This window comes from Tilletiopsis washingtonensis, assembly GCF_003144115.1.
Source record: "Tilletiopsis washingtonensis strain MCA 4186 unplaced genomic scaffold FA09scaffold_24, whole genome shotgun sequence".
Taxonomy (NCBI): Eukaryota; Fungi; Basidiomycota; class Exobasidiomycetes; order Entylomatales; genus Tilletiopsis; species Tilletiopsis washingtonensis.
In genome coordinates this window covers 376,923-401,392 of record NW_020312021.1, presented here as the reverse complement: position 1 = coordinate 401,392, position 24,470 = coordinate 376,923, and the positions used below count along the sequence as shown (strand labels likewise).

The 24,470-nt window shown below is 69.7% G+C and overlaps 9 protein-coding genes across 9 annotated transcripts; 5 read left to right on the top strand and 4 right to left on the bottom strand.

The window, feature by feature from the left end:
• Nucleotides 1–12: 12 nt before the first annotated feature.
• Nucleotides 13–4,797, top strand: FA09DRAFT_312685 (hypothetical protein). Its single transcript, XM_025740700.1, has 6 exons — nucleotides 13–686; nucleotides 773–853; nucleotides 917–1,029; nucleotides 1,087–1,237; nucleotides 1,293–1,636; nucleotides 1,694–4,797. Exons 1-6 carry the CDS (start codon nucleotides 345–347, stop codon nucleotides 4,536–4,538), a joined length of 3,876 nt encoding a protein of 1,291 aa, XP_025595518.1. The 5' UTR covers nucleotides 13–344; the 3' UTR covers nucleotides 4,539–4,797.
• Nucleotides 4,798–5,169: 372 nt separating this feature from the next.
• Nucleotides 5,170–6,976, bottom strand: FA09DRAFT_347228 (hypothetical protein; the record flags this gene model as incomplete). The annotated part of the gene is made up of 5 exons (XM_025744799.1): nucleotides 6,548–6,976; nucleotides 6,054–6,513; nucleotides 5,733–5,898; nucleotides 5,404–5,643; nucleotides 5,170–5,364 (listed from the first exon to the last, which is right to left on the bottom strand). Exons 1-5 carry the CDS (start codon nucleotides 6,825–6,827, stop codon nucleotides 5,170–5,172), a joined length of 1,341 nt encoding a protein of 446 aa, XP_025595517.1. The 5' UTR covers nucleotides 6,828–6,976.
• A 1,969-nt stretch (nucleotides 6,977–8,945) lies between these two features.
• FA09DRAFT_155503 (hypothetical protein) lies at nucleotides 8,946–10,425 on the top strand. Its single transcript, XM_025739209.1, has 3 exons — nucleotides 8,946–9,526; nucleotides 9,579–9,790; nucleotides 9,846–10,425. The coding sequence occupies exons 1-3, from the start codon at nucleotides 9,152–9,154 to the stop codon at nucleotides 10,276–10,278; spliced, it is 1,020 nt and encodes a 339-aa protein (XP_025595516.1). The 5' UTR covers nucleotides 8,946–9,151; the 3' UTR covers nucleotides 10,279–10,425.
• A 451-nt stretch (nucleotides 10,426–10,876) lies between these two features.
• On the top strand, nucleotides 10,877–13,339 carry FA09DRAFT_155505 (hypothetical protein). Its single transcript, XM_025739210.1, has 5 exons — nucleotides 10,877–11,315; nucleotides 11,372–11,524; nucleotides 11,600–11,714; nucleotides 11,775–11,791; nucleotides 11,850–13,339. The coding sequence occupies exons 1-5, from the start codon at nucleotides 11,013–11,015 to the stop codon at nucleotides 13,194–13,196; spliced, it is 1,935 nt and encodes a 644-aa protein (XP_025595515.1). The 5' UTR covers nucleotides 10,877–11,012; the 3' UTR covers nucleotides 13,197–13,339.
• A 152-nt stretch (nucleotides 13,340–13,491) lies between these two features.
• On the bottom strand, nucleotides 13,492–15,677 carry FA09DRAFT_335448 (pre-mRNA-splicing factor SLT11; the record flags this gene model as incomplete). The annotated part of the gene is made up of 5 exons (XM_025743766.1): nucleotides 13,492–13,773; nucleotides 13,835–13,925; nucleotides 14,004–14,227; nucleotides 14,815–15,048; nucleotides 15,537–15,677. 5 exons carry the CDS (start codon nucleotides 15,675–15,677, stop codon nucleotides 13,492–13,494), a joined length of 972 nt encoding a protein of 323 aa, XP_025595514.1.
• Nucleotides 15,678–16,355: 678 nt separating this feature from the next.
• FA09DRAFT_332392 (hypothetical protein) lies at nucleotides 16,356–18,405 on the top strand. The gene is made up of 6 exons (XM_025743437.1): nucleotides 16,356–16,590; nucleotides 16,965–17,068; nucleotides 17,121–17,908; nucleotides 17,963–18,128; nucleotides 18,185–18,211; nucleotides 18,274–18,405. Exons 1-6 carry the CDS (start codon nucleotides 16,538–16,540, stop codon nucleotides 18,369–18,371), a joined length of 1,236 nt encoding a protein of 411 aa, XP_025595513.1. The 5' UTR covers nucleotides 16,356–16,537; the 3' UTR covers nucleotides 18,372–18,405.
• Nucleotides 18,406–19,581: 1,176 nt separating this feature from the next.
• Nucleotides 19,582–21,156, top strand: FA09DRAFT_332391 (putative 60S ribosomal protein L26). The gene is made up of 4 exons (XM_025743436.1): nucleotides 19,582–19,640; nucleotides 19,836–19,935; nucleotides 20,730–20,938; nucleotides 21,000–21,156. The coding sequence occupies exons 1-4, from the start codon at nucleotides 19,627–19,629 to the stop codon at nucleotides 21,064–21,066; spliced, it is 390 nt and encodes a 129-aa protein (XP_025595512.1). The 5' UTR covers nucleotides 19,582–19,626; the 3' UTR covers nucleotides 21,067–21,156.
• Nucleotides 21,157–21,180: 24 nt separating this feature from the next.
• FA09DRAFT_332389 (hypothetical protein) lies at nucleotides 21,181–22,859 on the bottom strand. Its single transcript, XM_025743435.1, has 7 exons — nucleotides 22,724–22,859; nucleotides 22,610–22,649; nucleotides 22,525–22,541; nucleotides 21,934–22,009; nucleotides 21,775–21,867; nucleotides 21,597–21,715; nucleotides 21,181–21,541 (listed from the first exon to the last, which is right to left on the bottom strand). Exons 1-7 carry the CDS (start codon nucleotides 22,831–22,833, stop codon nucleotides 21,496–21,498), a joined length of 501 nt encoding a protein of 166 aa, XP_025595511.1. The 5' UTR covers nucleotides 22,834–22,859; the 3' UTR covers nucleotides 21,181–21,495.
• A 201-nt stretch (nucleotides 22,860–23,060) lies between these two features.
• Nucleotides 23,061–24,365, bottom strand: FA09DRAFT_341433 (hypothetical protein; the record flags this gene model as incomplete). The annotated part of the gene is made up of 5 exons (XM_025744450.1): nucleotides 23,061–23,137; nucleotides 23,195–23,296; nucleotides 23,349–23,370; nucleotides 23,423–24,106; nucleotides 24,159–24,365. The coding sequence occupies 5 exons, from the start codon at nucleotides 24,363–24,365 to the stop codon at nucleotides 23,061–23,063; spliced, it is 1,092 nt and encodes a 363-aa protein (XP_025595510.1).
• Between the last annotated feature and the right edge of the window lie 105 nt (nucleotides 24,366–24,470).

The window sequence follows — 24,470 nt, the reverse complement described above, 5'->3', positions numbered from 1 at the left end:
GGCCGCAGGACGCAGCCAGCGTCGCATGCACAGAGCAGCAGCGAGCTCGCCTCTCACCGCACCACACGCACCGCTGCGCTCCGCTGCGCACCACACTCGCAGCAGCCGCACCGCCGCCGACCGTCGCGGCCACCGCACGCCTGCCGCGCGCGCGCTTCTCGTCGCATCCGTGCTCTGCTGCGCGTCCTCTGCGCCGCACGCTCCGCCAGCTCCACCCGTCCGTCTCCACCACCACCACTACCTGCCGCGCTCTGCGACACCGCCGTGCCAGCGCCGCCCCGTTTGCCCCCGCGCCCTGAGCGCCGCCTCCTCGCACTCCGCCCGAGCGGCCGCGGCAGTGCAGCATGGTGCCGCGTCCCGCGTCGTCGGCCAGCCTGGGCGCCAGCGGCAGCGGCAGCGGCGCCGGCAGCCACGCGCACCACCATCCGCACCATGCCTCGTCGCCCCTCGGCGGCGGCGGCTCGCCGTTCCCGCCGCTCGGCCTCGCCGCCACGGCGTCGCTCGCCGCCGCCTCGGCGCACGGCTTCGGCCTCTCGCCGCCCAAGCCGCTCACGCCCGCCGCCGCCGCCGCCGCGACGGCACAGGCGGAAAAGGAGCGCGAGGGCCTGCCGCCGCCGCCGGCCAAGGTCGACGCCTCGGCAGCGCAGAACTGCCGCCTGCAGGATGCGTACTGGAGCGACGACGATGTGAGTGGGCCTGCGGCGTGTGCCGCCGGCGCCAGCGCGTGCCGCCCGGGCCGCCTGCGACGCGCTGCTGATGCGCCGCCACGCAGGAGGACCTCGACTGTCCGCTGTGTCTCGAGGAGATCGACCTCTCCGACGCCAACTTCCGGCCGTGTCCGTGCGGCTACCAGGTGCGTCGGCGCCCAGTGCCCGTGCCGCGCGGCGGCCGCTCACGCTCTCCTCGCTCCGTCTAGATCTGCCGCTTCTGCTGGCACCACATCAAGCAAAATCTCAACGGCCGCTGTCCGGCGTGCCGGCGGAAGTACTCCGACCAGGCCGTCGAGTTCACGCCCATGACAGCAGAAGAGTGAGCCGCACGAGCCACGCGCGCCGCGTGCTCCGCCGCTCACAATGCTCCTCGCAGAATCAAGCGCCTCACGCAGAGCAAAAAGCAAAAGGAGCGCGAGCGCAAGGAGCTCGAGGCGATGAACCGCAAGCACCTCGCCAACATGCGCGTCGTGCAGAAGAATCTCGTCTACGTTGTCGGCCTGAGTCCGAAGCTGGCCAAGGAAGAGGTGGGTGCCGCGTGCGTGGACCGCTGCGCTAGGTGCTGACGACCTGCGCGCGCAGTTCATCCCTACGCTGCGCTCCAACGACTACTTTGGCCAGTACGGCCGCATCAGCAAGGTGCTCATCTCGAAGCGCACGACGGCCTCCAAGCTCGTCATGGGCACGTCCGAGTCTGCGCTCGGCGTGTACGTGACGTACCACCGCAAGGAGGATGCCGCGCGCGCCATCGTGGCCATCGACGGGTCGAAAGGGCCGGACGGCAAGACGATTCGTGCCAGCTACGGCACGACCAAGTACTGCACGACGTACCTGCGCAACCTGCCGTGCACGCTGCCGACATGCACGTACCTGCACGAGCCGGGCGAGGAGGGCGACTCGTTCACAAAGGAAGACCTCAGCACACTGTGAGTGTTGTCGCGCGCTGCGAGTCCGGGAACGTGCTCACGCGCTCTGCACTGCAGACGTCACGCGGCAAAGGACACTGAGTTCAAGGGCGGCAAGACCGTTGTGCCCTCGTCCGCGCCGATGCCGTCTGCCCTGCGTCGCAGTGACTCGTCCTCGGCGGACGCCAGTGGGTTGGTGAGCTCCTCCGGCGCACTGACGAGCTCGGGCATCGAGGCGTCGGCCCTGCCAAAGACGGCCAGCTGGGCTAGTGCAAAGGCGCCGGGCACGCCGTCGACGCCGATTGCGCAGACGGCCAGCAGCGTGATCCGCGACGCCGACCTGCCGTCGCTCGCTGCGGCCGCCGCCAGCCGCGAGGCCACGCGCAAGGCGAATCAGGCGCAGAAGCAACAGGCCGCTGCAGCAAAGCAACAGGCTGCAGCCGCCGCTGCTGCCGCGTCTGCTGCTGCTGCGGCAGCAGCTGTGGCCGCTGCTGCCGCCGCAGATCCGCCCGCCGCTGCGCCCGACTCGCCGCAGAAGCAGAGCGCTGCCGCAGCTCCGCCAACAGCACCAAGAGGAGGGCGCGCGACGCGGCCGACGATCGTCACTGCTGTCTCAGCGGACGCACCAGGCTCTGCACCGGAGTCGCCGGCGCCCGAGGTCGCGGCCGCCACGCCAGTGCTGCCGCCTGGTCTTTCGCGCACGACGCCTGCCTCGTCGGGTGCCGCAACGCCGCGACCGTCCGCAGCGCCTGTCGAGAGCGAAAGCGGGACCGGCACTCCGCGACCGCCAGGACTCCCTCCGGCACCGCCAGGCCTGTCGCGAGTGGCTGCTTCAGGGCCGCCGCCAGGCCTGCCTCCATCGCGCGCCGCCACGCCGTCGAGCAGCACGCCTGAGCTCGCTCCGCCGTCCGGCTCGTCTGCCGACACGGCGTCGACGTACCAGCCGAGCTCGTCGGCGCAGGCTCTGCTCGATGACATGCTCGCGCGCCGCGACGCCGAGGCTCATGCTGAGCCGCGCTCGAGCCCATTCCCCGACTTCGACGATGCGCTGCGCTCGTTCCGTAATGGCGGCGATTTCTGCTTCAATCTGCCCGAGTCCGAGGCGCGCAAGGGCGCGGCTGTCGGCGCAGGCGGCGCTACGGGCGTTGGCCAGGCGTTTGGCGCGTTCAGTCCGATGGGCGTGCCTCCGCCGGGCCTCGGTGGCTTCGGCGGCAGCGTCGTCGGCGCGCCACCAGGGCTGGGAACACCGAACCGCAGCAACTCGGCATCGCCGGCGCCCTCTTCGTTCTTCGGCTCGTATAGCGGCTCCTTCGACCCGTTCGCGTCCGGCGCAGGCGAGAGCGTGAGCACTGCCTCCGTCGCCACGACGGCCGAGGAAGGCTCCACGGCGGATCCCTTCGCAGCCATCGAGGAGATGCGCCGTACGTTGTCTGAAGAGCGAGGCGGACAGAGCAGCGCGGTGGACGACGACGAGGACGCGGCGTCTGGCGGCGAGCAGGCCGATGGCGGCAAGAAGCGAGCGAGCCGCTTCGGCTTTGCGAAGCGCAAGGAGAGCGTCGGCTCCGCCGGCTCGGCAAGCAACTCGCCGTTCTTCCGTGCCAGCGCACCGCTGCTGCCGGCGGCTCTGCAGCAAGCCCATGCGCAGAGCCAGCAGATGCGCGAGCAGTTTGGCAGCAACGGGCACGCGTCCGGCGCAGAGGAAAGCAAGGCGGTCGACGACGACGCGCTGGCCCTCAGCATGCGCGACCGCGACGTCTCTGGCATCCTGAGCGGCGTGTTCGACGCGCACGAGCTGCAGAGCGACGGCGGTGTGTCTCGGCAGCAGCAGCAGCATACGCCGCAGCAGCCGCAGCAGCAACACCAGCAGAGCCAGCAGCATCTCGCACAGCAGCACCACCTGCAGGCGCAGCAACAGCAACAGCAGCACCAGCAGGCGCAGCAGCAGCAGCACGCCCAGCAACAGCAGCAGCAGCAGCAGCAGCAGCAGCAGCAGCAGCAGCAGCAGCAGGCTCAACAGCAAGCGCAGCAGCAGCAGCAGCAACAGCACGCGCAGCAGTCGATGCACCAGCACCCGCACAGCCACGCGCCTCAGCACGCGCACGACCACGCTGCGCACCTGCAGGCGTACCAGACGCAGTACGGGCGCGGCGACTTTGGTGCTGCACGCACGTCGCCGTTTGGCGGCCCCCGCGCGGGACCGCCGCCAGGCTTCGGGCTCGCGAACGGCAGCGGCGCCGGCGCTGGCGGTGCGGGCAGCTACGCCTCGAACCTGCTGGGCCACGCCTCGCCGCTCGCCGCGCCGCACTTCTCGCCGCACGTGCAGCACCAGCAGAGCCTGCAGAAGCACCTGCAGCAGCAGCCGCTCAACGGCAACGCCAGCTGGCTCGCCGAGCTGCAGCGCAACGCCGCCGCTGCGAACGCCAATGGCCACGCGCTCAAGAGCGGCAACGGCGCCGGCTACGCCGTCTCGCCGAGCACCGAGCACGCTCCGCGTCACGGCGGCTTCTTCGGCGCGGGCGGGCCCAACGCCAGCAACTCGCCCGCCTCGGCGCCTTCGACGGGCAACCCGTCCGACCCGCTCCTGGCGCAGCTGATGGCGGCTGCGGCTGCTCGTCCCGATGCGCGTCGCCAGCAGCAACAGCAGCAGTACGCGCAGGGTGCGCCGTTTGGCAACGCGGCCGGCGACCGGCCCTTTGCAGACCCGGCCGTCATGTCGTGGAGCTCGCAGCCGCAGCAGGCGCAGCAGCAGTCGTACGGAGGCTCCTTTTCGCCCTTCGAGGCGCACGGCAACGGCTCGCCGTTCGGTGCTCTCGGCATGGGTGGCCAGCAGCCGCCGCCGCCGCAGCAGCAGCAGCAGCAGCAGCAAGGCGGCCAGCAGCCGCAGCAGGGCTACCCGTACGGCCAGCGGAGCACGTACACCTGAAGCACGCCTGCTCGCCGCTCTGCCTCTCCGTCTCGCCGTGCTCCGATCCGCCCGTCTCCTGTCCCATTTCCCTCTCCCTCGCGCCCCCGAAGACGAAGTCCCCTCCTCCGTCGAAGATCTTGCGTGCCTCCATTTCTTCGACCAGCCCCTCCCACCAACACCGCCCCGTGCCGCGCCGCCGCGTCTCGTCCTGCCCCGCTACACAATCCAACCAGCCGCGTGTGCCTCTTGAAACATGAAATGAAGCGTCTCTCCCGTGTGCAAGGCCGTGCGAGATGCATGATTGTGGTGACGAGGCGGCGCAACACGATCTTCTCGTCCCAGCCGCGGCCCGACTCGCGCACCGACAAAGTATACCCGGCTTGCGCCACAGCCGCCGGCCGGGCGCGCCGCACCGAGCGCCGGCAATGTTTGCGGCGTACGTCGCATCACAGCAACACCACCCGCTGCACCTGCTGCGGCCCCGACGTCAGTCTGCGGCAGCACCAGCGTGGCGCACGCGGCGCTCCGGCTTGCCTGCAGCGGCGACGGCTCGGCGAGCGAGCAGACAGCATCAGGCGCGACCCGATGCGCGGCACGCATCAGCGGCTCCACCTTTGATTTGCCGGCGTGGCGGCGTGGCATGCAAATCTTAATGAGAGATGTGCGGACCGTCTGTCTCTCGCGCGAGTGAAGCGTCCGGACAGCTCTTCTCGCGCGAGTCCGAGCGCCCGAGCGAGCGCCCCCAGGGGTCCGCCTCCTCGCCCCTGGGAGCGCGCGGCTGGGACGCGCACACGTCGCCGCCGCGCCGGCCAAGACGCCGCGCGCAGGCACCCGTGCCGCCCCGCTGCTCGGCTCTCAGGGTCTAGACCCTCTGCTAGCTTACCTCAGCAACGCCCCACGCCGCCTGTCTTGGCTTCGACGAATGGTGTGGGAGAGGAAGCGGGGCGCGGCGGCGCGTGGGCCGCGAGCGTGCTCCGTCGGAAGGCAAGCGCGATGCAGCGACGCCGGGACGCGGCGCTAGGCGCAGGCGCGTCCCGCTGCGCGTCCGGCCCTCGCGAGCGCGGGCGGCGCCGGCGCCGGCGGCCAGCAGCAAGTATGCCGCAGCGCCACGGCACGGCGTTGCCTGCGAGCAGCACCGCAGAAGGCAGCGCCAGGCGGGGCCAGCAGGGATGCTGCGACGCCGGCAGACGCACACTCGCCACCGCCGCACACCTCGCACCCGCGCAGCGATGCGTTGGCCCGGCTCCCATGCACGCGTAGCGCCGGGCGCATGGCCATGTGACGAGGCGGTAGCGGCGTGCCTGCAGCGCACCGCGCCGCGTGCATCTTGCCCGACGTGCAGCCGTCGGAATCCGAGTGCGAGGCCGAGCTCGACGTCCTTCGTGCCCGAGCACGCCGAGCGTCCGCGCCGGCAACAGCCGCTCAGCCGGGCGGCGACGTGGACAGCGGTCGCCCAAGGGGGTTCTAGACCTCGGCGCTCGTCTGGCGTGCGGTGGCAGGCGCGGCGTGCGTGACGGACTGTGGCGCACGCACGATGCTCTTGCCCGCCGTCGCTGCGACTGGCTAATCTTCTGCAGGAGAGGAGCAAGCTCGAAGCACCGCACGGCGTGGCGGTGCGCCGCAGACGCAGGGGAGCATGGCAACGAGGGCCGCCGCCGCCGCCCATGGGGATGTCGCTTTGCGCTGCACCGCCTCGTGCTGCTCGTCGACGCCGCCTCGTCGGCGCTGGGGCAGCGATTGCCTGCTGGCGTAAGCGGAGGATACATCTTGCGCTGCAGCGACAGGAGCGAGGCAAGCAGAAGCAGCAGGCATGGCGGCGGCGAGGCGGCGTGGTGCGGAGGCCCTCGTCGCGCGCGCGCGCGCACGCCCATGGGGCAAGGGGCCGCATGGCGCGGCGGACCTTGCGCCCCCACGCAGCAAGACCCTGCGCTTGTGCCTGTGCTGGTGATGCATGTGCCGTCGCCGTGCCAGCGGCTCAGCAGCACCCAGCATGCTCGGGCGGTGCGGTGCGCTAGCCCCGGGGCTACCTGCGCGGCGGGCATTCGGCCGCACGCAGATCTGCAGCAGCATCGCGGCGGTCGGGCGATGCGCCGCGATGGCGGCATCCGTCGGGGGCGCCCTCGCAAATCTGCGGCACGCTCCAGCAGCCGGCATCCGCAAGTGCGAGTGGATGGGAATTCCGTGCACACGCACCACGGGCGGAGAGATGCACCCCACGGCGGAGGTGCGTGCGCAGCAGGTGCCCGACCGGAGCCGGCGTGGGTCAGCAGGCCGGCCTCCGATGCGACGGGCGCGCGGCGCTGCCATCGCGGCCGGCGGCGATGCGGCGCGATGCGAGGGCGATGCGCGCGAAATTCTAAATCTCGACGGCTGTGCGGCGCCTGCAAAGCCAGCACCGGCGCCGCACAGACAGCTCGCAGGCCTGCATCAGAGCAGCGTGCTGTCATGCACGCCCGGCTGCTGGAGGCCTCAAAGCCTATCAATCTGGCAGCGCAGCACAGCGGCGGTGGCGAGCGCGGTGCACCCGAGCAACGGCGCAAGACAGCGCCGCCCAGCATGCAGCCCCAGCCGCTGCACGGCCGTGCGGCGACTTCGGAGGCAGGACTGGCAGCGAGGAGCGAGAGCGCAAAGCAGCGCCCAGGCTGCTTCTCGAAGCGAGGAGCGCCTGGCGCATCGCATCTGGGCAAACACACCCGCCGGCATGGCGGATGCGGGAGCTGTCGCCGTGCCTGCCAAGCAGCACCCGGCACGCTGCGGCTGCCCCTGGTGCTGGTCGCTGCCCGCCCCCGTGCACGCTCCGTGCGCCGAGCGCCAGCAGCCGCAGGCCGCAGGGTCACGCACGGCCGCCGCTTGCTCGCCGCCGTCGGGCAGCGTCCCGAGGCTGGCGCTGCGGCTTCTGTACCGCTGCCGGCGCGGAATGGGCAGAAGGCGCTCGTCTGGTGGTGCGGAGAGATAGGCCTGGCGCCGTCGCCGAGCGGGACGGCGAGGCGTGCCATTGGACAGCGACGAGCAGGCGTCCGCACCGCGTGCGCATGACGCAGACGCCGCCGTGGCCCGCCGCTGCACTGCACGTCTGCACCTGCCTGCTGCTGCGCTGCGGCTCGGCTGCGAGATCAGCCGGACACACTGCCGCACTGCCCGCCGCGCGTGTCTCGCGGCGGAGCGTTCGGCTTACTCGCGCGTGTGGCGGCGCCCGCTGCCGATGGGCAGGCGGTGCGGCGCCGACGTGCAGCAGGCGCACGCAGGATCGGCCGCCTGGCCTGCGCGCGACGTCTAAAAGAGGCCAGCTTTGCGCGACGACTGGCGCAGTGCCCCCGCCGGTGTGCGACGCTGCATCTGCGTGACACGGCCGCTGCAGAGGGCCGCATCTCGGCTCCAGCCGATGTGGCCTTGCCTTGCAGCAGCGCCGCCGCGCACAACTCCGCCCGTGCGCTGGTGCCGCGGCTGCGCGCTGCAGCCGCGCTGCAAGCGCAAGCATGTGCCGCCCACAAGGCCCATCTCGTGCGCGAAGTTGCTCTCGCGCCGCCTCGCCCGCGAGGCCTACCGCTGCGTGCGGCAGCGCCGAGCGCTTCCGCCAACGGCCGTGCCGCACTCTGCGCGCCTGCTTCCTTTCCTGCCGAGAGCGCAGAGAGTGTGCCGCTGCTGCTCTGCCGCCCGCGTTTCACATGAGGGCAAGAAGGCGCCGCAGAGTGCTCGGCGGCCCCTCGCGCGAGACGCACCGTGCTCGCACTCTGCAGCTCTCTGCACCGCTGGCTCGGAAGCGGCATCGGCACGCTCGCGGCTGCCCGACGGCAAGACGCGGGTGGCTGGCTGGCGCTGGCGTCAAATTCACCGCCGCCGCCCGCCTCTCGTTGTGCCTCTGTCGGAGCCTTGCGCACAAGCAGCGCTGCCTTGCCTCGCCTGCGCCGCCACGCCGCGTGCCGTGCATGGGCGCTGCTGCCCTGGCGGCTGCTTGCCCGCAGCCGCACCCGCTGTGGGCGGAGTCGTGCGCCGCACACGCTACCCTCGCTTGCCCTGCGGGTGCGGCGCTGCATGGAAGCTGCGTCTGCGGTGCGCCGCCGCTGCGAGAGGGCGAGGGTGAGATCGCAGCGGTGCGGATGGAGTAAGAGTGCTGCATTCGGCTGTGGCGCGGCGGCGATGGCGGCGCAGCACCGCGACGCCGCCCCGGGGCGGCACGGCCTTGCGCGCCGCTGCTGCTGCCGCCGTCCCGGCTCCTGCCCCCAGACGCAGGTGCAGGTGCAGCAGCACTGCGGCGGCTGCGAGCAACGCACCTCGCACTCGCAAGCGCAGCCGGCACCCGTCTCCTGCTCCCACGTCGACGCCGCACTGCTCCCTACTAGCGCGCCCTCTCGCCGCGTGTGATGCGCCGTGCCCTGCTGCTCCTCCCACCCCCATCCCGTCGCGGCGTCCTTGCTCCTGTCTCACGTCTCGGCCGGCGTGCAGCGTAACCTGCTCGCGCCCTTCGCTCGCCCCTTCTCCTCTCGCCCTCATCCCGCCGGCACTGCGCACCGCCGGCCCTCTCTCTCCCTCGCGCTCGCCTTCCGACGGCCGGCCCTGCCTCGCGTCCACGCCTCGTCTGTCGCGCCGCTCCGTGCGCCCCTGGCCCTCCTCGCATCCGCGTCTGCGCCGCCATGAGCTGGCACCCGCTGGCGCCGCAGTACGGCGCCGCGCCGCGTGCGGGCACCGGCCGCAACAGCCTCAGCGGTGCGGGCGCCGGCGCCGGCAGCAGCAGCGGCAGCGCCGCCGGGCCGTCGCAGCTCGAGCAGCTCATGGCCGCGTCGCAGGCGGCGTCGGCCGGCCCGGGCGTGCACCTCTCGCGCAGCCTCAGCATGCATGGCGCCGGCTCGCTGCCCGTCTTTGACGCCGCACGCCCGCCCTTCGCCTCGCACGCCGGCGGCACGCAGGCCGCACCGCCGGCGGCGCCCGAGATCATAACGCGCATGCCCAAGGGGCGCGGCAAGCGGCCCAAGGCGTCGCGCGCCTGTCTGCCGTGCCGCAAGCTCAAGGTGCGTGCTCGTCGGCGGCCGGCAGCACCGGCCACACTAACCACACGTCCAGGCCCGCTGCGAGATCCGCTACGATGCCGCCGCCGAGGGTGCGCCGCCGGTGTGCCACCGCTGCAACCTGCTCTCGCTCGACTGCATCTTCGAGGGCGAGCCGCCGCCGCCGACGATGCCGGCGGCGGACCTGGCGCGCCTCAAGCGGCCGCGCTCCACCGAGAATCCCGACACGCAGAACGAGGCCGATCTCGCCTGGAAGCACCGCAACCGGTACGTCGCCGCCGCGCTGCGCACGTCGTCCGCCTGTGCTGACCTCCGCACGCAGCACGCGCGGTCTGGCCAGCCTGCGCTACCGCCTCACGCATCGCATCGTGCCGCCAGTCGCGCCCGACGACTACGAGGTCATGGCACGGCCGCGCAGCGACCTGCGCTGGTACGGCCGCATGGCCTCGGGCGCCTCGGCGCTGAGCTGCATGCTGATGCGCGACTACGAGCCTCGCCGCGATACGGCGCAGCACGGCGGCTCGGAGCTCTTCCCTGCCGGCGTGCCGGGCCTCTTCCGTCCGCTGCCGCAGCTCTACGTGCCCGAGCCGCGCTGGACGATGGCGCCGCGGCAGCACATCGACAGCCTGTTCAGCGCTCTGGCGCCGCTCATGTCGCGTGAGATCGAGGCGGAGCTGTCGACCATGTGCGTGTATGCTGCGGCATCGCCGTCCGCACCGCTGACACCCTGTCTGCAGCTTCGAGGGCATGTATGACATCCACATGCCGGTGCTCGCCATGCCGACTGCGCCGGCATCCATCCACGACTGCGAGTCCGACACGACGCAGTTCTACCTCGCCGCGCTGCACCTCGCCGCGCTGCCGCACGCCTCGGAAGCCATCCGTCGACGGCTCAGACTGCCGCTGCGCGCCCTCGTCGACGCACACGCGCGCCGCATGCTGGCCTCAAGTCGCTCGGACATCTACGGCGTCCTTGCCCTTGTTGCCGTCGCTCGCTTGTGCGTATGTGGTGCTCGCCGTGCGCCCACGGCTTTGCTGACTCGGGCCTGCAGCCCGTTCTGGCCGTGCGACACGCTCTCGGAGGATCCTCGGCCTCGTCCGGCCGAGAACCCGATCCTCTTTCCCGACGACGGCATGCTCGAGTACTCCACCGACCTGCGAGGGCGCTTCCTCATGCGCTGTGCTCGGCGCCACGCCTACAACATCGGCATCTATGACTCCTTCCGCCAGCTGCGGCACCTGGCCGAGCAGGCGCGGCCCGAGTGGCGCTCGGCGAGAGACGGCTGGCAGTCGCCGCAGCAGCAAGCGCTGCATCACGCTGTGCTGGTGAGTCGTCTCGCTCGCTGCCCGTTGACGCGTCGTGCTGAGTGACATCTGGCTGTCTCAGTGGTGCGGTCTCGCTGCCGACGAGTACCGACTGGGCATCGTCGAAGCGGATCCTTTGCTGCCGCTGGCGCAGGAGCTTGATGTGGACCTCACGCCGGTGTCGATGCTCTGCGACACGGTCGTGTCGCTGTCGTCCTCGCTGGACGCCATCTCGCGCGCGCGCCTCATCTGCATCGTCCGCCGCGCCGACATTCTTGAGCAGGCGCACGAGTACCGCCACAAGTGGCGCTTCACGCCCATGTCGCAGGAAGAGCTGCTGCGCGACATGGTCACGCCCCGGAAGCTGCAGCGCAAAGGCCAGGCGATAGAGCTGGAGCTGGAGGAACTCGAGGCGCTCAGCGCCGGTCGCGAAGATGCGCCGGCGCAGCGCTGGACGGTCTTCATGAAGGACAATCTGCTGTACGAGGTGAGTGACCCTTCCGCTCCTGTCTCGCAACGTCTGGCTGACGCTGCGTGTCCCAGCTCCACGGCGTGCGCTTCTCGCTGTACGTCACGCAAAGCATGACGCTGCGCAACCTTGTCCGCGCCGACTTCTGCCGTGAGCCATCGTGGGAGTTCTACTCGATGGGCGAGATTGTGGAGCAGACGCGCGGCAAGCACGCCCTGCACATGCCGATGGTGCGCAGCATCGTCGAGGCCATCTCGGCCGCCGAGGCCGTCGTCTCGCTCACCAGCTCGATGCTCTCGAACTGCGGGCCCGGCTTCGACCACGTCGACGAGCTGGTGCTGGGCAAGCTGAGCTCGACCGGCCTGCCTGCGCTGTTTCCCTGCATCGCCACGATCCCCTCCGACCTGGTCACCTATAGTAAGTGCACATTGAGCGACTCGCCAGCGTGTCGCTAACTGCAGCCCGTAACCTCATCAGTCAACTACTGCGGCACGGTGAGTGTGATTCGTTGCCGCCTGCGCTGCACTTGTGCTCATCGATCACTGTCCGCAGTACCTCGTCGAGACGCAGTTCATGTGCAACGACACCTGGAACGGCCGCCTCGAGACGGGCCCGCGGATCGAGTCGATCCTGCTGGGCCTGCTTCGCGGCTTTGAGAACTTCCTTATCGAGGTCTCGATCGAGACGCACGCCTCGGCCGGCCAGCCGTCTGCGTCGGTGACGTTCCGCCCAGTGCGGCCGCCCTGCGAGTTCCTCGGCTGCAGCCTGCGTGCAGGTCTGGAGAAGTGGGCGAGGGAGCGTCGCGAGACGGCGCCGCGCTATCGCCGCACGCCGGTCGAGCTCACGATCGCGCATCTGGAGCGCAGCTTTCTGGCCATGGACATGGCGAGCTCGCCGGGCGAGGGCGACCTCGACAACACGCCGCCCCGGGCCCAGACGCCACCGAGCGCGCTGACTGGCCTGGCGTTTGGCTCCGACGGCGAGCCCGGCGCAGAGACGAGCTCGTCCACCCGCTCATCGTTCAACGCCGGCGTCCCGTCCGACCAGTCGCACGCGCACTCTGCACCTGCGGCGGCGCAGGCGCCGCCAGCATCTTCGCAAGGTGCGCCAGACATCAGCGCGTCGGCGTTCGGGCCGCTGTCGAGCGACGGCTCCCAGTGGTCATCCAACGCGCAGTACTTCCAGGACGCCGCGTCGCAGGCGTTCGGTCAGCAAAATGCCGGCATGGTCGCCGCGCCGGCGCAGTCCTTTGCCCAGTCGCAGACATTCGCCATGCCGCAGCAGATGTTCGATCCGCACGACCGCCGCGGCCTTCAGGCCACCGACGGCTCTGCGCAGCAGCGCTTCGCGACGCGGAACGACGGCGGCGGAAGCCACGAGCTCGGCTCGCAAGCGCAGGCGCAGCTTCCCAACTACGTCTTGGATCGCGGCCAGAACATGGCGCAGCAAGCGGCGCAGGGCTACTATCAGACAGACGCCGCCACCGACACGACCGGCTCGCGCATGCAGCGGCCGTCGTCAACCTCGCAGCAGGATCCGCTGCAGGCGTACTCCAATGCGGCATCCGCTGAGATGCACGCCAGCGCCGCGCGTGCCAAGGAGGGACATGGCTACCCGAGCGTGTTGGCGGGCAGCATGGCCATGCCAGATCAGGGCGCCGGCTGGGCGCAGTCGGGCGGCATGCGCCAGCAGCCGCAGCAGCAGCAGCAGCAACAGCAGCAACAGTCGAGCGACAGCAGCGGTGCGGGCTACAGCAGCTTCCTCGACGAAAGCTGGATGCCTTCGCAGCAGCAGTACCAGCAGTACCAACAGCAGCAGCAGCAGTCCCGCTACCGCCAGCAGCAGCAGCCGCAGCAGCGCAGCGACGACGCTGGACGCCAGGGCAGGCCGCAGCAATGAAGAGCCGGGCCGCTGCCGACGTCTGCCGCTTGCCGTTGCTCCTCATTCTCTCTTTTCTCCTCCTTCTCTTCTTGCCGCTTGCCGTGGAGTGACTCCATACCCGCGCCTGCGGTCCGTTCTCTCACCGCGTCTTGCGCGCATCGCATAGCCTATACACGCCTCTCTGCGTCACCTAGACCGGATCCTCTAACTCGCATCTGCCCGCACGTGCTCTCACCCTGCCGTCTCCTGCGTCACTTGTCTCGCAACCTGTTGTAGTCTACACATCGTTCGCACCTAATCTGATCAGCCCCCGCTACTCGGCCTTCGCTGCGGCCTTGCCCTTGCCCACCGGCCGACTCCGGCCCCACGCCACGCGCACGTCCTGCCCCTCGATCTGCACCTTGACGGCACAGCGCAGCGCCGCCGCCTCGGCCTCCTCGCGCCGGCGGAAGTTGACAAAGGCGCACTTTGATGCCGGCACGAGCGTGATGCTCTTGATGTGCTCGGGCTTGAGCGTCGGCACCTGCGTGACGAACCACGTGCGGATCGCGTCCTCGGTGATCGTTGGCGGCAGCGCGCTGAGGAAGAGTGATGTCTGCAAGAGGGAGTGAGCACGACGTGGGTCGCGAGGGCGGAGCGGCAAGCGCTGCACGCACCACGTCCTTGTCTTCCGGCGGTGCCAGCCCTGCTGCTGCTGCGTGCCCGCCGAGAATCTTGCGCGCTACTGGGTCGTTGCGGCCGTGGAAGCTGCGCACGTCGCCAAGGCATCAGCAAGGGCGCAGCGGCGCAGGCCACATTGTGCGTCGAAGCACGTGCGCCACTCACCGGTCCTTGATGTTCTGCTGCGACAGCTCGTTCTTGACGGGCAGCTCGTGGCGGAACGGACACTCGTCGCCGCGAGTGCATGTGCCCTTGGCGTAGAAGGAGCAGAGGTGAGGCTTGTTGCGGTTATAGTTGGGCTGCCCGCCGGCGCCGCCGCGTGCACGCGAGAGCTGCTTCAGCAGATCTTGCCCGGCGCGCGACGAGGGTCCCGAGGACGGCAGTAGTGACTGGCCGGGTTGCCCTTCGAGCTGAGAGGCAAGCAAATGTCAGCCATGTGGCCAGAGATGTGGCGACATGAGAGCCTGCAGCCCAACGCGCACCGATGCGCAGTCGAGGCGCAGCGAGCTCTCTCACATCAGACGCGCACCAGCCAGAGCTGCGCTGGCCGCAATGACAGTCTCCCTCTACGAGAGCTGGCGACGCACCCGCCGCGCTGCACGGAGCGTCAAGTGCTCCGTGCGGCTCTGCCCGGTCTGCGATGCGCATCGCAGCGCACTGCGTCCGCCGATCTGGCCGAGTCCACAGCTAGCAGCAGACTTCCAAAGCCATCGAGGCACAGCGTCTGGCAGAGCCTTTGCCCTGCTATTGCGCGCGCATTGTGTGGTGCCGCCTTTGCGACTGTCCGCTGCGCCACGAGCCGCTGCTTGTCGCCTCTGCGCCCGAACAACACCGCTCCCGCGTGCTACATCGACACCCGCTGCCTGTTACCTCTACACCCCACCAGCCTGCCACTCGCGCCTGCGGCCTCGAGAGCCACTGCCGACCACCGCCTACACACCGCATTGGCCGCGCTGTGCGCCGCATCGCCACTCACCTGCTCCTCGACGCGCTGCACGTAGTACTGCTTGTTGATGTCGCTGCTCGGCGCGCCGCCCTGCAGGCCGAGGGCCGTGTCGCGCACCTGCACGGGCAGGCCGTACTGCAGGTCGAGGATGCACGTCTGGCACACGTTCTTGATCTTGGCGCACGTCGTGCAGATCTCCGTCTTCTTGAAGCGCATGCCCGCGCCGGGCGACCAGCGGAACACGGTAAAGGGGCGGTCGCAGATCTGTGCGCAGTGTCAGCATGGACAGGAGCACTCAGCAGTGGGAATGGCATGTCCCACAGCAGTTGCAGCCAGCGTGGGACGCCTGGTGACAGTGCCGCGAGCGCAGTGCCGCGCCGGCTTCATCGCTGCAAGCTCATGGCTTGTCGAGCCGCGCAGGCGCCCGTCATGCCACGGCCGCCTGCATGCTGGGGCGGAGCGCGACAGCACCACGACAGCGGCCAGCAGCGACTGCCACGCAGGCCTGCATCGTGCAAAGCAGGCGCAGCTTGTGCTGAAGCTGCACCGGCGACGGCACCGCTGCGCAGCATGTCACCGGCGCGTGGCGTGTGCAGAGCGGCGAGCAGAGCGCTGGTCTGCCTTGCCGCACACCTCCTCGCCGCAGCTGCCTGCTGCTGCCCCAGCGCTGGCCTGCGTTGCCGCATGCCTCCTCGCCGGCGCTGCCGCCCTCCGCCCTCACACCCTGCCGTGCCGCCGCACGCGCGACGCACCTTGCACTCCTTGCCGTGGGCCTGCTTGCTCATGCGCACGTACGGGTTGGGCCCGAGGCACGTGTCGCAGAGGATGGGCGTCTCGGCGGCCTCGCTGCCCGTCGACGCGGCGCCCTGCTTGTTCATGAAGCCGTACGACATGGCGGCGCGTGGGTGGGTGAGGTGCTGGTGAGGGTGAGGGTGGAGTGGAGTGGAGTGGAGTGGAGTGGAGTGGAGTAGAGAGATGCGCAGCGCAACGAGGCGCGATTTGGGCACTCGGCGCGGCAGCGTGAGACTCGCACGCCGCCGCGCAGCGCCGCGTCCGGAGCGCTCAAGGGTTGCCTGCGAACCAGGCTTGCGCCCCACCTCGTCGCGCATGAAGCAGAGTGTGGCGGCGGGTGGCCACCACATGCCTGCCCAGCGACTGCGGCGGCAGTCTGTTTGTCGTTTGTCACTCCAGCGTAGCAGGAAGGCAGGAGACAACAGGCATGCGGCTGGGGCGACAAGTGATCCTAGGGTGACGCTCCAAGACCTCGTGTCGTCGCCAGGCGCATATGGCGTCTTCAGATGACACAACCTCCTCGGACGGTCTCTTCATGAATTAGGGACCCTACCGAAACTACCCGTACCGCTGCTGGGCCTGCAGCGAGGGCCAGAAGTGTGGGCGGGCGGGGCGGAGGCGAGGGTGCGACCGGCCGTCACGTGCCGCCGCCCAGCGTCGCGGCCGCCGATGCGGCGGCCTGCGCCGCGGGCGGCGGGCCGCACAAGACACTCTTGGCCGCTGCTGCGCTGCGCTGCGCCGCCTGCCTTCTGCCCTCCATCGCACTCCTCCTGGCCGCGCCTCTGCCGCTTCCCGCACGTCTCTCCGCCGCCTCACCTCCGCGCTTACGCTCAATCCTGCTGCCGCGTTATATGACCGTGCCACCCTCCGCCTCGCCCTCCTGTCCGTCCTGCCGCGCGCGCCGCACCCGTCCGCCACGCCCCGCCTAAGTGCCCCGCCCTCCCGCTAGCCTCTGCCCAGCATGGCCGTCGTCAACATCCGCCGCGACGTCGATGACAAGTTCTACCGCTACCGGTGCGTGCCACGGGCCAGGCGCGGCACAGCGGCGCAGCGTGGTGGAGCATGGCGGCGATGGCACAGCAGCGGCGCAGCGTGGCGGCCACGGCGCTGCGGGGCACACAGACCGCAAGGCGCAGCGCGAGGTGCAGACAGCGCAGCGCAGACGCACGACGCCTGTGCAGTGCAGAGTTGGCAGCCCTGCAGTCTCGCCGCCGCATCGACGTGCGCAGCGTGCGAGACGTGCGCTGGGTGCCGCTCTTGCCCGCCGCCGTGGGCGTGTCTCCGCTGCGTCGCCCGTTGCCATGCCTCCGCTGTGCTGCAAGAGCTGCTGTGCTGCGCGCGCTGCCTGCTGCCGATACGTCCGCTCGCACTGCTGACACGCTCCGCAGCATGCCACTGCTGCAGACCAAGATCGAGGGCCGCGGCAACGGCATCAAGACGGTGATCCCCAACATGTCCGACATTGCCCGTGCGCTCAGCCGCCCGCCGACGTGTGCGTGTGGAGTGCAGAGCATGCCGCAGCTTGTGGCTGACCCCTCGCGCAGACCCGACCAAGTTCTTCGGCTGCGAGCTCGGCGCGCAGACGACGTTCGACGAGAAGGCGGACCGCTACATCGTCAACGGCGCACACCAGGCTGACGCGCTGCGCAAGCTGCTCGACGACTTCATCGCCAAGTTTGTGCTCTGCGGCAGCTGCAAGAACCCCGAGACGGACCTCAAGATCATGAAGGACGGCATGATCCTGCGCGACTGCAAGGCGTGCGGCAAGCGCAGCGACGTCGACATGCGCCACAAGCTCACCACCTTCATCACCAAGAACCCGCCGCCGAAGAAGGCCAAGGGCGCAAAGGGCGCCGGCAAGGCGGCGGGCCAGAGCGTCGAGGCGCAGGGCGGCGACGACGACGACGCCAAGAGCGACGAGGATGACTTCACCGCCAAGATCAACGCCGACGCCAAGGACATGCCCAAGGCCAACGAGGCCGAGGACGACGCCGACGACGTGCAGTGGAGCGTCGACACGAGCGACGAGGCCGTCAAGGCGCGTGCCGCCGCGGCGCTCGCCAGCTCGCTCAAGGCGAACCTCGTGCTCGGCGACGACGACGAGGGCGAGGATGACGAGAATTCGCCATACAACCAGTTTGGCACCTGGCTCCTCGCCAACCGCACCGGCGGCTCCGAGGGCCGCACGGACCTCGCCAGCGCCGAGGTGTACAAGAAGGCCGTCGAGCTGGGCATTGAGAAGAAGCACAAGGCCGTGCAGGTGCTCATCCAGGGCCTCATCTCCGAGGATGCGGCCAAGGACGTGGAGAAGTATGGCGCTGTCATCGTCAAGGTGCGTGTGCATGAGACCCGCCTTCGCGTGACGTGCTGCTCACCTGCCGCGCAGATGACGTCGAGCGAGAAGCACCAGAAGTCGCTGCTGGGCGGCGTCGAGCGCCTCGCGGGCGTCACGTACCCGGAGCTCGTGCCCAACGGCGTGCCCAAGGTGCTCATGGCGCTGTACCAGCTCGACGCGCTCGACGAGGAGGTCGTGCAGACGTGGGGCACGCACGGTGAGTGGCGCGTCTTGACTGCGCAGAGGTGCGACCGCTGACTATGCGCATCGCAGTGAGCAAGAAGTACGTCGACAAGGAGAGTGAGTAGTCGTTGCTGGCGTGTAAGGCAGCGCAATGCCCGCTGACATGTCGCTCTCCTCAGCGTCTAAGCGCGTGCGCAAGGCTGCTGCGCCCTTCCTCGAGTGGCTCGCCGAGGCCGACGACGACGATGAGGAGGACAGCGATCTGGACGACCTGTGAACAGTGGACATGCCCCGTTCCTGCCTCCTGCACCGTCTTCCTCTCTCGGTCTCTCCGCCCTGCTCGCTCGTGACTCTGCTACCGTCCGCCGGCCCGCGTCTCTCTCTGCATCGCTTCTCTCGCTTCTCGCACACATTCTGTACATGCTCGCCACGACTGCGGCTCGCGCTCCCGCTCAATGCCTCACCACTTATTCATGCTCGGCTGGCGGGAGTGTATGTAGAGACAAGACGAGGGGTATAGTGGCGCAGATGCGCGATGAGACGCAAGGCGATGGCCTGCGCGGCTAGTCGCTCACCGAAGAGCTGCCATGGCACGACTAGGCTAGACGCCGGACGCGGCCTCTGCTGCGCCTCACTTGGCCTGCTCCTGCTCGAGCGTCCACTGCAGCAGCACGCGCAGCTCCTCGGCCTGCCGCGCCTTGAGCTCGGCGAGGCGGCCGGCGCCGCACGCCGTGCCCGCGCCGCGCGTCACGGCCTGCACGGCGTCGACGAGGGCGCAGGCCTGCTGCACGGGCGCCTTGTCGCCGTAGAGCTGCGGCAGCAGCGGGTGCGAGAGCGTGCGGTACCAGTACTGCGGGTGTGTCAGCGAGAGAGGGCCAGGGGTGCAGCTGCGCGGCGCACCTTTGAGTTGCTGAAGTCGGCCTCGCGGCGGTGGTCTGCGCAGTGTGAGCTTGGCAGCGCTGCAAGACACACGCCGCACTAACGGATGGCATGCACGAGGTCGCACGTCGCCTCGCCCTCGTTGTCCTGCGCGATGGAGTGGGCGCGCTCCTCGTCGTTGCACAGCGCCAGCACGGCACTGAGGCGCGGCGACGCGTGCGGGAAGGCGGCGGCCAGCGTGGCGGGCGGCAGCACGGCGGGCGTGCTGTGCGTGACCTGCAGCGGCGGCAGGGCGCCGCTGCCGGGCGCGAGGCGCGTGAGGAGCGGAGCGAGCTGTGTGGGCAGCGACATGGTGATGAGGTGGTCGGGAGGCAGGCCGCTCAGGGTGCTGAGCGAGCATCAAGGGATGTGGAGGCGGAGCAGTGCGTGGGAACAGCACTGTTTTCCCACGGACTTGTCGCACGAGAAAAGCCAGCGCGTGCGACTGCCGCAGCGCGACTTTCTGCCCGCGCCACTGCGGCCCGCAGAAGCTGCGCGTGCGACTGGGCGCTTCCTGCGCCGTCGCGGCAGTTGCAGTGGCCGCCTGCGCTGCTGCCGCCGCCGCCCTCACGCTACCGTCACCCTCACCCCACCCCCTCTCGTCAAGTCTCAAGATGGTCTCCTCTTCGTGAGTGTGCCCGCAGGCATGCCAGCACGCCGCATGCGCAGCGCAGAGGTGCGAGGCCGGCGGCTGCCCGCCTGAGCCGTGCTCTCGTCTGGCGGCAAAGATGCTGTCGCACCTCTGGCTGTACCTCTGCTTTCGCATGACGGCGGTGGCGATGCTGCCAGTCCGTAGCACCATACTGACCCCATGTTCGTTCAGCCGCCGCGTGTCGCGCAAGGCGCACTTCACCGCGCCCTCGCACCTGAAGCGCAAGATCATGAGCGCCAGCCTCACCAAGGAGCTGCGCGCCGAGCACGGCGTGAGTATGCGCAGCGGCGGCGATGGGACGGCACGGCGTTGCGATGGGATTCAGAGCAGCAGGGCGCATGTAGGAGCGAGATTGAGGAGAGAACGACCACAGAGACAGCTGAGTGCAGTGTCGGGCAAGGGCAGCGCAGCAGGCGAGAGGCGGCGCAGGGCAGCGAGGGCAGGCAGCGCGGAAGAGGCGGTCACGCGGCAGGGAAGACGCAGAGCAGCGCAGAGCGCAGGTCGCGGCCTCGCCAGAAGCCTTGGTTCAAGCCCCTCTGGCTCGGGGCCAGGTGCTGTACGCCTGCGTCGCTGCCCGGGCCGCCTCGCTGGCTCTGCCAGCCCTTCATGTCGATCCGAAGGGCGGTTGTTGCGTCGCTCGAGGTCGCATGGGTGGCACGTCGCTGCATCGCAGAGCGTGCGACAGGGCCGGGCGCACCTCGGCACGACGCGGCAGCATCGGCCGCGAGCCATCGCCAGTAGATACGCGGGCGTCGCGCCTAGGGCTAGGGCAGCAGACGTTGGGCTTGCACATGCGCAGGGATAGGGCTGAGCGCGGCGGCACGAGGCGTGCTTCTACGCGCGGGACATGTGGCGAGCAGCGCTGGACGACGCGATGGCGGGTCGGCGGACCCGCAGAAGCGTAGAGTGCTCGTCTTTCCGGCGCGCGTGCTGGACGCATGCTCGTAGGCTCGCTGCATGCCGCTGTGCTCGCCGCGCCAGGGCCAGTGCTGCGTGTCCCTGTGGACGCGTGCTCTCTCTTGCCATCAATCGCGCATCGCAGCCGTGCTGACCCTCTCCTCTTAGGTCCGCGCCCTGCCGATCCGCCGCGACGACGAGGTGCTGATTGTGCGTGGCAGCAGCAAGGGCCGCGAGGGCCGCGTGTCGCAGGTGTACCGCAAGAAGTGGGTCATCCACGTCGAGCGTGTCTCGCGCGAGAAGAGCAACGGCGCCACCGTCATGCTGCCCGTGCACCCGAGCAACTGCGTCATCACCAAGGTCAAGCTTGATGCCGAGTGAGTGGAAGCGCGGAGGGTGCGCATCATGGGGCAGCGTTGACGTTCTTTCGCCTCTCAGCCGCAAGAAGATCCTCGCCCGCAAGGTGCCGAAGGGCGACGTCGAGATGAAGGAGGCCAAGGCCTAATTCTATCTTCTCTTCTGCCTGTCGTCCCCGCCTGTCTCGTTCGTCATCTTCACCCCCACCATCTTGCACATGCCTCACGCCACACGCGCCGCTACACGTGTCCCATCTGTAGCAACCCTTTCCTTGTCGGGCTCCACACTGGAGCGCGATGAGAACACCGCCCGTCGCACTGGCGACAGGCGGAGACAAAACATATCTTGCAAACCATTCGGCTTGCGTGCTGCACGCGCGAAGACGCCACCCACGCCGCTGTGGGGTGCCGCAGAAGAGCGAGCGTGGGGGAGCCGGCTGCATGGCCAAGCGACGTGCCAGTCTACCTGGCAGTCACCAGTTGAGTCGCCGCGCGGCATGCCTCGAGCAGCGGCGCTGTCAGACTCGCAGCGAGGCTTGATGGCACAGAGCTGCATTGCACGTCCGACCACCACGGCTTCATTGCACGACCTGCGCGCTGAGAATCTTGATCTCCTCCCTCGGCCTGCGGTGCACGCATCAGCTCTGTCTCGATAGCTCACGCCTTGCGCGTGCCTCACCGGTCGTCTGCATCGACTGCCACGAGGCCGAGGCGCCGCACGACCTCCATGCCCGACGAGACGCGCCCGAAGATGGTGTGCTTGCGCTCGAGGAATGGCGTCGGCGCCAAAGTGATGAACTGAGCGGGCCAGCAGGTCAGCGGACTGCTGTCTCAAGGCACGGCCGAGGCAGACGCACGAACTGCGAGCCATTTGTGCCCGGCCCGCTGTTGGCCATGGCGAGAATGCCGGCGCCGGTGAAGCGCAGCGCCGGAGAGATCTCGTCCTCGAACTGTGGAGGCACGATGCCGCACGTCAGCAGGATAGAGGGCAGGGCGAGCCGGACGAGCAGACGCACCGCCTTGCCGTACACGCTCGCACCGCCGCGCCCTGTGCCCGTCGGGTCGCCGCCCTGGATCATGAAGTCACGCACGCTGCGAAGGGGTGTGTGAGCGGACGAAATGAAAAGACGGCATGGAAAGAGGAGCGAGAGCGGCGTGCCTTGCTGAAGCGTTGGACCAGCCATCGCCGAGGAGCTGCATGCCTTTCTCTCCGTCGCCAGCAGGCATGCACGAAGCGCACCATGCTACACATCACGCCTCTCGCTCCGGGCTCTTGCGCGCATGTCTCCACTTTCTGCGCTTATGACCCACACAACAGCACGCCCGGCTCGCCAGTGAGGCTGGTAGCTACGCGCTGCCGCTGCTCCGGTGTGTGCGCTCTCGGGCTGCCCTCGCGCTCGTGCGTCTGCTCGCTCGCCCGCTCGCTCGCCGCGCTTCCGCCCTCGCCGCTCTCGTCCGCTCTCTCGCTCTTCGCCTGACGCAGCACCACCTACTCACACCCTTTCATAGCCCAGCACGAGCGCACAATTCGATGGTCAGCATCCGTCAGCTCATGCCCTCTGCTCAGCGCTCTGCGCCGCGCCCAGCTGCCAGCCGGCAGCGCGCCGACGCACCGGTGGAAGACCTGCGGCCGCACGAGCGAGGCGTCAGCGCCCAGTCCCGGGCAGAGCCAGCCTCACAAATTGCACGCACCACGCCGTTGTAATAGCCGCGCTGAGCCAGCGTCACGAAGCTGCAGCCACGGCCCCCGTCGTCAGCTCTGCGTCGGCGCACTGCACCCTGCTGCTCTGCGCCGGCACGACGCACTTGTGCACGGTTCGCGGCGCCTCATTGGCGTACAGCTCGAGCACGATGGCGCCCTGCGTCGTCTGCAGCCGCACGCTCTGGGCGCCGCCCTGGGACGCAGGCGCGGACATGGTGGGCGCGACAGGTGGGTGAGGAGGAGCGGCGGGAAGATGGAGGAGCGGAGTGGAGGCGCGCCCGCCGCGCCGCCGCGACACGACACGCAGCAGCGCACCAGGCTCGGAGAAGCGCGCCTCGGTCTCGACAACGCAAGCACGCTCATGATCATCACGGGCGCAGAGTGGGCGCAGATATGTCTCTAGATTGGCACAGCATAAGTCATATCCCGTCCACATCGCACTCAACGCGCCGTCGGCGCAATGGCGCGGAAGCTCGCCTCGTCGAGCTCGTACGCCCAGTGCCACAGCGTCTGGCGCACTGTGCTTGCGTGTCAGCCGCGGCAGAGCGTCCAGCAGCGCACACAGCAACACGCACCGACCGGCGACACGCTCTCGTCGTCCCACTCGGCGCCGTTGACGAGCAGCGTGCGCACGAGCGCCTTCTTGAAGCGCCCGTTGTGGCCCACGCCCGAGACCCCTGCAGTTGTGTCAGCCTCAAGAGTAACAACGGCGGAGACATGCTCACTCACAGCGCGAGATCTGCCGCTCGTCCTGGGCACGCGACTGTCAGCACACGCGCCGCACACCCATGCTCTTCACTTACATCGTCGCAGCGGCGCCCGAGGTAGAAGCGGAAGTACCACTGCCACCAGCCGCGCGGGTCGCAGCTGCGCACCCAGCCGGCCTCCTCCCACTCGCTCAGCGTCTGGCCGGCACGCACGCCGAAGCGGTTCTGCGCCGCGTCGTAGCCGTCGTTCCACAGCTTCTCGTCGTCGACGCCCTCGAACCACGCGTCGGGAAACTCCTCTGCATCGGCATGTCCATCCAGCTCGCGCCGCAAGACAGAGCTGTGGTGCGAGCGGAACGGCCCGCCGCCAAAGATGCCGCCGGCCAGCATCTCGGCGGGCGTGAGGTTGGGCGCAAAGCGCTCGTAGCCCGCCTCGAAGCGCAGCGGCGCGCGTCCGCCGTACTTGGACTTGCCGCGCGTCGGCAGCGGCGCCCGCTTGGCCGAGGCGCGGATGACGAGCGGCGGCGGCGACGGCGCTCGGCGCAGCGAGTGCTGCGGCCGGGCGGCCGGCGAGGGCGGCGAGGCTGCTCGCGCCTGCGAGTTGCGCAGTCCGGCGCGGTTCGAGCGGCGCACTTCGGGCTCTGGCTTGACGGGCCGCGCACGCGACGAGCGGCGCAGGGGCGCCGGCTCAGCATCGCTGGCCGGCGACGAGGGCCGTGGGCGAGGCGCCTTGGGCTTGGGCGGCGGCTTGGGCGCGCGGAACTCCTCCTTGTGTGCGCCCTGCGAGAGGGGTCAGCGAGGCGTGGGATGGCGGAGCACGGCGAGCACGCACACCCAGGCCCAGCGACTCGAGCAGCGCGGCGTTCTCGGCGATGCGCCGCCTTCGCTCCGCCTCGTAGTCGTCCTCGCCGTCGTCGGCGGTGTCTGCCTTGCTGAGCTTGCGCGAGCGCTTCTGCGCCGGCGGCGAGGGCGAGGTGGAGGAGGAGGAGGCGGCGCTGGACGGCGTCGAGGCGCGGCGCGACCGCTTGGCGGGCGGCATGCTGAGAGGTGTAAGGGTCCTGGAGCGAGACGGGCCCACGAGAGGGATTAATAAGCGTCCGGAGCGGGTGGTGGTGAGGAGAGAAGGGTGCGGGTGTTGCTGTGC